The sequence below is a fragment of the Oryctolagus cuniculus genome, chromosome 3, assembly GCF_964237555.1.
Source record: "Oryctolagus cuniculus chromosome 3, mOryCun1.1, whole genome shotgun sequence".
Lineage (NCBI taxonomy): Eukaryota > Metazoa > Chordata > Mammalia > Lagomorpha > Leporidae > Oryctolagus > Oryctolagus cuniculus.
The window spans coordinates 102,007,560-102,020,345 of record NC_091434.1 but is presented as its reverse complement, the minus strand read 5'-3'; the positions used below and the strand labels follow the sequence as shown (position 1 = coordinate 102,020,345).

The 12,786-nt window shown below is 34.4% G+C and overlaps 1 protein-coding gene across 9 annotated transcripts in view; it reads right to left on the bottom strand.

The window, feature by feature from the left end:
• The window catches only part of LRP1B (LDL receptor related protein 1B), a 2,140,503-nt gene that overhangs the window by 624,124 nt on the left and 1,503,593 nt on the right, over positions 1 to 12,786 (bottom strand). For all 9 annotated transcript variants that reach the window (XR_007920674.2, XM_051849575.2, XM_051849574.2 and 6 more), the window contains 2 exons: positions 9,969 to 10,094; positions 8,255 to 8,386 (listed from right to left, as the gene is read on the bottom strand). Coding sequence is in view for 8 of the 9 variants with exons in the window: in XM_051849575.2 (XP_051705535.2) it covers positions 8,255 to 8,386; positions 9,969 to 10,094 (258 nt within the window). In the remaining variant the exon portion in view is untranslated. The remainder of the gene's footprint in view (positions 1 to 8,254; positions 8,387 to 9,968; positions 10,095 to 12,786) is intronic.

The window sequence follows — 12,786 nt, the reverse complement described above, 5'->3', positions numbered from 1 at the left end:
ACTTGAAGAAGTAACTTCCCCTTTTATCTATTAGCTAGAAAATTGTCTACTTGGTGAAAAACAAATGGCCAATGATCTCAGAAGCTGAACGATACCTTTATTTTTTTCTAAGAAAAGGGTGTCAAAAAGACAAATAAACTAATAAATCCTTGTTTTTAAAATAAATAGAAGAAAAATCACTTTCTCAAGATTCAAGTTACACTTACAGACACTCAGAGGCACCAGTATTTAACCTGAAGGACATAGCATGTTTTCATTTGACCTACCACCCTAGCCAGGCCTGGGTTTCTGGGAAGGAACAGGTGTCTATGGATTTTTCCAACAGTGAAAATATGAGTAATTTGAAAATATACAAAGAGACTTATCTATTCATTAAAATACTCTCTTTACATATCGTTAGTGTTTTAATTGAACTGTCAGCAGTGGGTTAAGATTTTGTGATCTGTTCAAACAAATTTGGCAAGAAATCTCATCGAGTTCTCAGACACTATTCATATTTACTGTGAACAAGTGGCTTCTGAGAGTGGATTTCTTGAAAACACAGCTTTGATGAACAGGAAGTAGATGAAAATATCAGGAAGCAGTTAGGAATGTGGCTCTACTGAAAATTGTCCTGAGAGGCTAAAGGGCATGTGGGATCACAGAGTGACTTAACCAAGGGAAAAAACAAAGTGTCTCAAATGCACATTGGATGTGTTTCATATTAATTTCTATACAGTGACAATGGAATCTTTCTCTTTCATGAAGAGTGCTGACTGAGAAAGTAAAAAATATTGCATGGGCCGGCGCCGTGGCTCAATAGGCTAATCCTCCACCTTGCGGCGCCGGCACACCGGGTTCTAGTCCCGGTCGGGGCGCCGGATTCTGTCCCGGTTGCCCCTCTTCCAGGCCAGCTCTCTGCTATGGCCAGGGAGTGCAGTGGAGGATGGCCCAGGTGCTTGGGCCCTGCACCCCATGGGAGACCAGGAAAAGCACCTGGCTCCTGGCTCCTGCCAGGATCAGCGCGGTGCGCCGGCTGCAGCGGCGGCCATTGGAGGGTGAACCAACGGCAAAGGAAGACCTTTCTCTCTCTGTCTCTCTCTCTCACTGTCCACTCTGCCTGTCAAAAAAAAAAAAAAAAAAAAATATTGCATGGAATTTGTGTAAGCAATGTCCTAAATAGCATGGAAAATAATATATAGATTTGTAATATTTTACTCTTAGTAGGACATCATTATGTATTTTTTGGAGCTTATGAATTTCTGGGAACCTGTAGAAGAATTCAGATGCTTGACAGAATCATTATTATTGTTATTATCATTGTTGTTATTATTATTTTATCTTTAGATATTATCCAAATAGGAATTGAGGTACTTCCAATCATTTTTTTACATATAAGTCCTTATGCTATATAAGTTGTGATATTTATGTTTTGGGTAATATCGAAAAGTGTTTGTTTTCTGATATTAGTATTTTACATCTTCAAATATCTACTGAATTTGACTATCCACAAACACATGAAACTGTTCACATGATTTAAAAATATATTCTTGGAGCAAGTTTGCAATGATGCCTCAGAGTAGTTTTGGTCCACTGTCACAAATATGAGAATAAATTGAACTACCCTAAAAATCCAGGTTGTAGACAAGGAAATGCTTTTTAGAAAATTGAAAAAATGTCCCAGAGTAACAATATTATATTTCTTAAGCCATTTCCATTGCTGACATAAAAAGAACTCATTCTATAATTCTTCTATGGCCTGGGTTTATGACAAGTGGTTACTAGGAAATTTTGTAAATAGCTGTTTTTACAAGCCTCCAGGCATAGAGAAAAAGACACTCACTTAGGTGTTACCTGCTTCAATTATTAACTGGTTTAAAAGTCACATGATCCACTATATACATCAAAATAATAGATGGTTCTATCCAGCACACATTTGTAGCAATACAATGTTGCCTCATCAAGTAATGCCAGAAATAGACTAAAGAAAATTTTGTTTCAGTGATGACAAATGAAAGTTGGCATAGCGGAAAGCACTGGGAACAGATATTCCATTACAATATTGTCCCTTGATCTCTCACAGTTCTGGTAACCTGTGGGAATTCATCAAGGGGTATTCATTGGCTCTTCTGGTACTAACATTGAAAGACACTGTATATGTAAATACTGTGGGAATATTATGGAAAGTTTCTTTCATTTAAACAGGTAAAATTTTCTGTTTAAATGTGGTAATAATATTTTATCAAATATTGTCCTTTGGTGTTTTTCACATAGACATTAACGTTTAGAGCAGTTCTATATTCATAGCAACATTGATCAGAAAGTTCAAAGTACCTATAATCTCCCTTATATATACACATAAAGCCAAACCCTACCTTCAACATCTCACAACAGAGCAATAGACTTGTCACAACTGGTGCGTTGATTACTGAGACAGATATCAAGTGACTAAGGGGCAGGTGGCATTTAGAGTCTGCACAGGTCAGACAAAAGGACGATTCTCATCTAGACAATACAGAACCCGGTGGTGTGAGGTTTCATCTCACTACTCAAATGGCATAGAATTAAAATGTATACTTTGTTTACTTGTGAAATTGTCCACTTAATAGTTCTCATGCTGCGGTTGACTTGTAGGTAACTGAATCTTCAGAAAAGCAAAACTGGGGTGCTTGGGATGGAGAGGACTGTGTGACGGCATGGTCCTTTCATGCTTTTATTGTCAGAGACAGACAATGTGTTGGTGTACAAAAGGTATGAAAATATTTCCCTTAATGAATGACAAACAGTGATATTCCCAGTGATAGTCCTTAATCCTGTTCATCTTTATCCTCCACAGTAAGCTAGCTATGACATTCTATAACCAGTAGACATTAATCAGCATATGTTGCACTGAGTTGGTAGACACATATTTGAACAAAAAATACAAAATATTTTTAAAAGAAAATAAGCTAGAAATCTTCAGATCAATATTCTCATATTCTCTGAGTGCCCTTTTTTCAAATAAAACATTATTGTTTTATAACTATCAAAAAGTCAAAATACCCCCAGGGGGAGGTGGGGAATGAATAGAACATTACTTACTGAAGACCACACAACAAAGTCAGGTGACAGGCTTTATTTTGAAAGTTGCCTGCTAACTGAATTGTATCCTTTGATGTATCTAATGCATACCGCCCAGCAGGCAAGGATTTTCAAAGCACAATATTTTTTTTTCCAGTGCAATGAGATTTTTCCAGTGAAGAGTAAAAAATGCTTTGAACATTTCATATCCAGCCGCAGGGCCCTCTTTCTTAGGTGGATGGTGTCCTGAATTACTTTGTATAGTGGAAAAAAATCTGTGGTTTATAAGACCAAACTCATCAAGAATCACAATTGCTAATCTGTAAATGCACATGGTTTAAAAACATATTTATACCTGTAAAATTATAAATTATGATACTTTTACTTAAATGATCCTCCTCCAATCCATTGCTTTATTATGATGGCTGTTGTTTCTCTAGAATCAGGGGAAAGTGCACCCTAATATCTGTCATCATCTGAAAATGTTATATCATTTATTGAGCTTTACGCGTAACAGATATGAAGGGATAAGCAATATTACCTCATGTTTGAGAAAAAGAAAATCAGACAGGTACACAGTGGTGTGTTCAAATCTACCACCAAAATAACCTAAGGAGGAATTCAACTTTAAATTTGTCTAACTCATGTTGTACTCCCATTCTTAAATAAAGTTCATGACTTACCTTAGAGCTTTTATAGAAATTTTAAAGTACTATTTTAATTTCATTATAACATCACTACTGCTATATATGCATTAGGCAAAACATAATGGAACAGAGACAGTTGGCATTATGTTCACTAACCAAGTATCTGCTTACCTATATTATTTTAATAAAACACTCAAAAATAAATTTTACATATGTAGAAATATATACTTATATCTATAAATATATGCCATATATGATAATTTCTTTTTTATTAGAAAGCCTTTATTTAAGAAATATAAATTTCATATGAACAACATTTGGATTATAACAGTTCTTCCCCCCATATCTGCCCTACTACCTCCACTCCCATCCCACCTCCTACTCCCGCTCCCATCCCATTCATCATTAAGATTCATTTTTAATTATCTTTATATACAGAAGATCAACTCTATACTAAGTAAAGATTTCAACAGTTTACACTCACACAGATATACAAAGTATAAATTACTGTTTGAAGACAAGTTTTACCATTAATTCTCATAGCACAACACATTAAGAACAGAGGTCCTACACAGGAAGCAAGTGCACAGTGACTCCTGTTGTTGGTTTAATAATTGATATTGTTATTTATGGCATCAGTAATCACCCTAGGCTCTTGTCATGAGCTGCCAAGGATATGGAAGCCTCTCGAGTTCAAAAACTCTGACCTTATTTAGACAAGGCCGTAATCAAAGTGGAAGTTCTCTCCTCCCTTCAGACAAAGGTACCTCCTTCTTGATGGCCATTTCTTTCCACTGGGGTCTCACTCACAGAGATCTTTCATGTAGAACATTTTTCACCACTGTGTCTTGGCTTTCCATGCCTAAAATACTCTCATGGGCTCTTCAGCCAGATCCGAATGCATTAAGGGCTGGTTCTGAGGCCAGAATGCTGTTTAGGACATCTGCCATTCTATGAGTCTGCTGTGTATCCCGCTTCCCATGTTGGATCATTCTCTCCTTTTTAATTCTATCAGTTAGTATTAGCAGTAACTAGTCTTGTTTATGTGATCCCTTTGACTCTTAATCCTATCAGTGTGATCAATTGTGAACTGAAACTCATCACTTGGACTAGTGAGATGGCATTGGTACATGCCACCTTGATGGGATTGAATTGGAATCCCCTGACACATTTCTAACTCCACCATTTGGGGCAAGTCATCTTGACCATGTCCCAAATTGTACAACTCTTCCCTCTCTTATTCCCACTCTTATATTTAACAGAGATCACTTTTCAGTTAAATTTAAACAACTAAGAATAATTGTGTGTTACTTACAGACTTCAACCAATAGTATTAAGTAGGCCAAAAAATACTAAAAGGGATAAAGTATTAAGTTGTACATCAACAGTCAGGACAAGGGCTGATAAAATATAATTTTTACAATAAAATTATTTTCCATTTATTTGATATACTTCCCACTGAACATGAATATGTGCTAAGCAACTATAAAACATATGCATATTTTGATGTAAATATACCTTTACTCAGAAAAAATTAAGAAAATTGCCTCAGAAAAATTGTGTCATGGTGGGTTAAGCCTCCTCCTGGGGACACGGGTTTCCTATGTTAAGAATGTAGAATGGGGGACCGGCATTGTGGCTCACTAGGCTAATCCTCCACCTGTGGCACCAGCACCCCATTTTCTAGTCCTGGTTGGGGCGCCAGTTCTGTCCTGGTTGCTCCTTTTCCAGTCCAGCTCTCTACTGTGGCCCGGGAGGGCAGTGGAGGATGGCCCAAATGCTTGGGCCCTACATCCACATGGGAAACCAGGAGGAAGCACCTGGCTCCTGGCTTCAGATTGCCACAGTGTGCCAGCCATGGTGGCCATTTGGGGGGTGAACCAACGGAAGGAAGACCTTCCTCTCTGTCTCTCTCTCTCTGTCTAACTCTGCCTGTCAAAAAAAAAAAAAAAAAAAAAAAAAAAAAAAAAAAAAAAAAAAAACAAGAATGTAGGATGGAATCCTAGCTACCTGATTTCTCATCTAGTCCCATAGGAAATAGCAGATGAATGTCCATGTACATGGACCACTGCCACCCAAGTGGGAGACCAGGATGAAATTCGTGGCTCCTGGCTTCAGCCCAGCTCATGTCCAGCTGATGTGACCATTTAGGGAGTGAATTAACAGCTAGAAAAATCTCCCTTTCTCTGTTATTTGCCTTTAAAACCAAAAAAGAAAAATTAGGTAACTTGCCCAAAGTCACAGAGCTAGTAGATAGCTGAGCCAGCATTAGAATCCAAATTGTCTGTTACTAAACGCAAAATCCTCCCTAGTGTATTTTTTTAATGTTCTCTGTATCTCTAACCCTCCTGGGTTCAAATTAAGTATAGCATTGCTCTTTTCTGATTAACAGTCAGAATTTTAGTAAATTCTTCTACATTCTAAATAATGATTATCTCATATGCCGACATGCTTTATATTGAAAAGAGGGAATGAACTTTCGAAATATAATTTCTCTCTAAGAATATAATTTTTTTGACAGGCAGAGTTAGACAGTGAGAGAGAGAAAAGTCTTCCTTTTTCTGTTGGTTTACCCCCCCAAGAGGCTGCTATGGCCAGCGCACCATGCTGATCTGAAGCCAGGAGCCAGGTACTTCTTAATGGTTTCCCATGCGGGTGCAGGGCCCAAGCACTTGGGCCATCCTCCACTGCCTTCCTGGCCACAGCAGAGAGCTGGCCTGGAAGAGGGGCAACCGGGACTAGAATCCGGCACTCTAACCGGGACTAGAACACGGGGTGCTGGTGGAGGATTAGCCTAGTGAGCCGCAGCACCAACTCTAAGAATATAATTTTAAAATACAGTAGGTACAATATGATCATAAAATTCTAACCAAAGGAAGTAAATTTTACTCACAAATATCATCTTAGATTAAAAAATTAATTTATGATATTAATAATTTGGGGACATTTTGAAAGAGTGACATTCTTTGCAAATAAAATCAGTTTCAAACATGAATTACTATATGAAACTTAACAATATGAAATGAAACAACAATATAAATGTTCAGAGAGTGAATTTATCTTATCAATAAGTAGCTTTCTCTTAAGGAAGCATATTTACTTATCAGGGTATTTGGAACAAAAAATTTATTTCAGTATTTCTACCTCATGGAAATTTATCAAATACTTTGAAAAACCATTATAGAATCTTACAAAAGAGTCAAATACATGTTACCATGTAAACAAAGGATTATATCCTTAGTAAAAATAAAAACACATATATGTAAAATATTTTGAAAAGTTAAAGTTTTTTTTTTTTTTAGTGTTGCATGTGTTAAATCCTATAAAATAAAACTGTAAAGAATGACATGCATTTACCTAACAGGCAGGGGAGATTGTTATTGTCGAGTAATAAGCCTTTCATGAATAATGAGGTTTGACCAATGTTTGATCAAAAATCACAGTTACTTGGATAAAATTAACACATGATCAATAAAATGTAATTTTTATCTGTACTCCTTTTGAGTAATACCCTTTAAAATTGTGAGAATTATTGCAAAATAATGTGCTTAGGTTATTTTTCAACTATTTGTGAAGATCCCCAGTAAGTCAATAATTTTAGCCAAGAATTTTATAAGCACATGATTTTTAATAAGATGTTAGTGTTGGAGGTAAAATATACTTACTAACAGAAGCCCACATGCTGTTACTTAAGGATTTATTTTAATAATGTAGGATTCTTTTTTTAAATATTATAAATCAAAGAGTTATTTGCATTTTAAACTTAGATAAAAGTCAGTTTTAAAAATAAAAGTAAAAAAAACACTGGGAGCATTCATGTAACTGTTGAATACCAAAACATTAACTTAAAAAACATATAGTTAAGATTAGAAGCAAAGAGTTTTTTTCTGATAAGTTTAATTCCTCAAATATAGAATAATAAATGTGAATATTAGATCTGTATACTTCATATTTGGGTTATGCCTGAATTTTTCAATTAGCATGGAGAAATTTATTTACTTCAATAAATGCAGCAATGTCTACAGTTAGCTCCCAATTATTCATTCACATTAGCCACACAAAATGTTAGTGTCCAACTTGCCTTTGTGTGCTAAAATACAGGAGAGGAAAAATCTTTCTCCAAAATTAAACACACTCTATTAAAATAATTTTGAAAACACCTTAACATATATAATTTTTCCATTGTTTGGATTTAATTTGCACTGTCTATATTAGAATATTCATACCCTGAATGTATTTCAAGCAATATTATGTTTCAAGTACATAGTAGGTCAGAATATTTCATATATTTCTACAACTAGATAAAAATAGACAATCACCTAAAAAAAGAAAAATGAAGAAACCAAATGCTAGCCATGGCATGTTAACACACCTGCAATTCAAAGTCTAAACTTAATAAAAATTATTGATTTAGAACATTTTGTAATAGGTTTAAAAATCCATCTCTAATTTGTTTCCCTATTTCTCATCTTGACTATCAAAGTACAGAAAGAAGGGTTATATTTCCACCTTATTTAATAAGCCAAGTGAATACTTCATACATAAGTTATGAAAAAAAAGCAATTTACCTGCATGGAAATCTATTCCCACAGCAAATGAAGTTCCAGATATAGGCATCAAAGCATCCATTTTGTCACTTGGTTCAAGAGGTATTCCTCTTATTCCTTCATGAACAGAGTACATTAAAAATGATTCTATACCTAAATTAGAGGGAAATCCCAAAATGAAAATTTTAAAATGAAAATAATTTCATTTATATTATTTTTATTATTGCATATTTAAAATGTTTCTTAGCTTTTTTTTTTTAATTGTATGCTATACTTTCTGACTAGTTGAAAGGTTAGTAAATTCATGGGTCTCAAACTGAATAAGCATCCTAATCTCTTGGAGGATTTCATAAAACATTACTGGGTCCCATTCCAAGAGGTCTGAGCATTTAAATTTCTAAAAAGTTCCCAGCTGATGATGTTACTACAGGTATGGGAATATTACTTTCATAAGCCATTTGGTAAATAATTATAGTAAGCCCTCCTTCCTTCAAAACTAAAATTCAATCTCTCTTACCTAAAATGCAAGCATTTGTTCACTGGTATATGAAAATAAACTTGATTTTAGACAGTTTTTGTCACTGCTATTTTTCTAATACACATTCAGATTTCTTAAGAGATATTCAGATTTATTAAATCCTTTTGACCACTAAAAATATCAAATGTGCTTAATTTTTGTTATTCATATCTTGTTTTACCAGCCATTTTGCTGGTAAATAGCTATTTGCTATTCATATCTTATTTTATCAGAATATTGTCCTTAAATAAGGACACAAATATAAGCACCCTACCAGAAACCATGTTGATGCTTATGAATTTTGCTAATACATTACAGAATGTTTATGTACATAATTCATTGTTAAACCAGTATGTCTAGATTTAAATGTTTCTACCATTTCCTAGTGATGTGTCTTTGAAAGTTGTTTTATATCTCCATGCCCCAGTTTCTTCATCAAGAAAATGGGAAATACCGGAGACTTACTTCAGAGTTATGAAACTTACACTAATCAATACATGCACGGTGCTTTTAACAGTGCCTGATATCTAAGTCTCATATGAATATTTGATTTAAAATAAATTAAATGACAATGTTTATATATATAGTTATATAATTATGTGTATATATATATACATATATATATACATAATTTCCCAAATAAGATTGGTCATTTTAAGGTAAAATTAACTGCTCATCACTGGATATACAAGATCATTCTAAAACCAAAGTTCTTTGAAACCTATAGAACTAGATGCTATAAAACAAGAGATCAGAAGACAGAGTTCTCACGCAGGAGGTGTTTTTTAGTGTTCTTTCTTAGTTATGTACATCCAAGACTGCACATTCATTGTGACATTTACTCCAAAATGGTTGAAAGATAGTAATTATAATGAAATATAAATGGTACACTGATGCCAGTCAATCAGCCACTGCTTTTTACTTCAATGTTTGAATATTCAAGAAAAGGTAACTTCTAGTGGATTTGGTTAAAGGTGTGACAATAAGCCTCAGTTGCTAAAATTAAAAACTTTACAAGGAAAAAAATATTTTAAATTTATCAGCTACATTTTAAGTCCTACACATACCCAAATAAATCATATACTGCTATCCTAATAGCAAGTTAATGTTGGTTTTTTTCTCATATTTTCAGTTGACTTTGGTTGGCCAAAACCTGCATAATATACAATGATGTTTGAAATAAATGCAACAAAGCTAAGGATTTGCATTAACTTGTACCTTGACATGACATGCGATTCTTTTGGAGATAGTACCCCACTGTACACATGCAAGTCCTTGTAATTTCAGATGTTGGTAAACAAAGCTGAGAACATCCACCATTGTTTAGTTGGCAGGAATTGCTACCTGCATACAAAGACAGCAAAAAAACATAAGCTCAGAAGTAATTAAAAACAAAACTTTATTCAGTATCAATAATTTGAACAGATATTTATGACAATTTCTAAATGCAACTATTTCATATAGATTTGTATCACATTCTATCCTCTCAAATAATTTGAAATAGCAAATTGTTGTTGAATGTTGCCCTTCCAGAGAAGTAAACAGAGATGAATGAAAAGAATCATAGTTATAAAAAGGAAAAGAAAATTAGTCATGAATACTACCAAAGATAGTTGAAATATTTTAATACAAAAAGAAAACAAGAAATCTTACTTAGCTTCTAAATTTACACTCTATAGTTATTTCCTTGAATGTAATATATTAACAAATTACATACATACATATTAAATTATATTTCTAACTAAATCAATTCAAAGATAATTTCACTAAGAGAAAGATATGTATGCACATACACATACACACATGTTTTTTTTTTAAAGCAATGAAAGGTATTTTCCCATTCCTGGGAATAAAATTCTGCCTACATATGTTAAAAACACACCCATAGGTCTTTTAACTAACAGACACATTAATCTTATTATTCCTGTTTAACAACAATGACAAATATTAGATAATCACAGATAGGCATTCTATAAAGATTCCACATTGAAAGGCCAAATGTGTTAATTAGTGTTGGTAGCATGAAGTTAAGTAATTTACAGTCTTATCCACAAAGTTCATTAAAGTTCTCATTTTTACTATACTTTTATTATTCTTGGACATGCAATGCCATTTACTGGATGTTCAAGCTCTGATACAAAGTACAGTAAATCCAGTAAAAATTACACGGTATGATGAAAGCTATATATCAATGTTCTATAGGAAATTCAAAATAGCAATGCAGCTCATTATTTCTTATCTTCTGAACTCAAGGTAGTCTGATGGGATTTAATTGTTCAATCGAAACTGTCATGAACTCTGTCAAAGCATGAAATATTCACAACCAGGAGATTTCTCATCAGGAGATCTACCACATTCTCTGCTCCTTTCCTTTTGCTACAGTTAGGTCAATACTGAACTCTATCTTATAGAACCGGAACTTAAGAAAGGATTATACCTAATCATCTATGTAACTACTGAAGAGTAATTGATTCATTCTCCCTTTTCCCAAGATGACTTATAATATTAAGATGAAATTTTAGATCTCTCATTTTTAAATAATGACTAAGTATTTGTGATTTGTAATAATTCTATACTGATTATGCACATATTGCATTTAACAGAAATAGTGTGAATGTACACTAACATTTATATCCATAAAGATACAGGTTTAGATATAAATTTGTTTTCACTACCATGATAGAATGAAATGCTGAAAAGACACTGACAATTAACAATAAAATTTTAAAAATGCAGCATGGAAAGGAGAAATAGGGAACTGAAGAAATAAATATTAATAAATATTAATAACTGATATTACAGAAATATGAAGAATCACTAGGAAGTACTATGAACAAATATATGCCAACAAATTGGTAAACCCAGAAGAAATGGATACATTTATGGAAACAGAACTTAGCAAAATTGAATCATTAACACAGAATGTCTGAATCACTTTAAGTAACACTTTGACCTTAATATCAGCCCTTAAGGCTTCCAGGTCTGGTTGAAAAGCCCATGAAAGCATTTCAGGCATGGAAAGCCAAGACACTGTGGCAAACAATGACCTACATGAAGCATCTCTGTGAATGAGGCCCCAGTGGAAAGAAGTGGCCATCAAAGAAGGATGTACTTTTCTCTAAAGGGAGGAGAGAACTTCCACATTGCTTGTGAACTTCTCTAAATACTGATGGGGTTTGTGGATTCAAAAGGCTTCCATAGCCTAAGCAACTCATGTCGGGAGCCTTGGGTGGTCACGTCATAAATCAGAGTGTTAATTGTTAAATTTACAACAGGAGTCATTCTGCACTAACTTCCCATGCAGGACCTCTGTCCTCAATGAGTTGTATTGAGAGTTAATGGTTTGTTTTGACTGCTATGTAGTATTCTATAGAGTACATGTCCCATAATTTCTTTATCCAGTCTACTGTTGATGGGCATTTGGGTTGGTTCCAGGTCTTAGTTATTGTGAATTGAGCTGCAATAAGCATTAATGTGCAGACAGCTTTTTTGTTTGCCAATTTAATTTCCTTTGGGTAAATTCCAAGGAGTGGTATGGCTGGGTTGTATGGTAGCGTTATATTCAGGTTTCTGAGGAATCTCCAGACTGACTTCCATAGTGGCTTGACCAGTTTGCATTCCCACCAACAGTGGGTTACTATCTCTTTTTCCCCACATCCTGGCCAGCATCTATTGTTGGTGGATTTCTGAATGTGAGCCTTTCTAATCGGGGTGAGGTGAAATCTCATTGTGGATGAAATCCGGTCATTTGCAACAAGATCTAGGATCTGGAAAACATTATGCTGAGTGAATTAAGCCAGTCCCAAGGGACAAATACCATATGTTCTCCCTGATCGGCGACAGCTAACTGCGCACCAAAGGGGAAACCTGTTGAAGTGAAATCGACACTGAGAAACAGTGACTTGATCAGCCCTTGTCCTGACTGTTGATGTACAATGTAATACTTTATCCCTTTTAGTATTTTTTTTTGTTCTAGTACTATTGATTGAACTCTGTAATTAACACACAATTATTCCTAGATGTTTAAATTTTAACT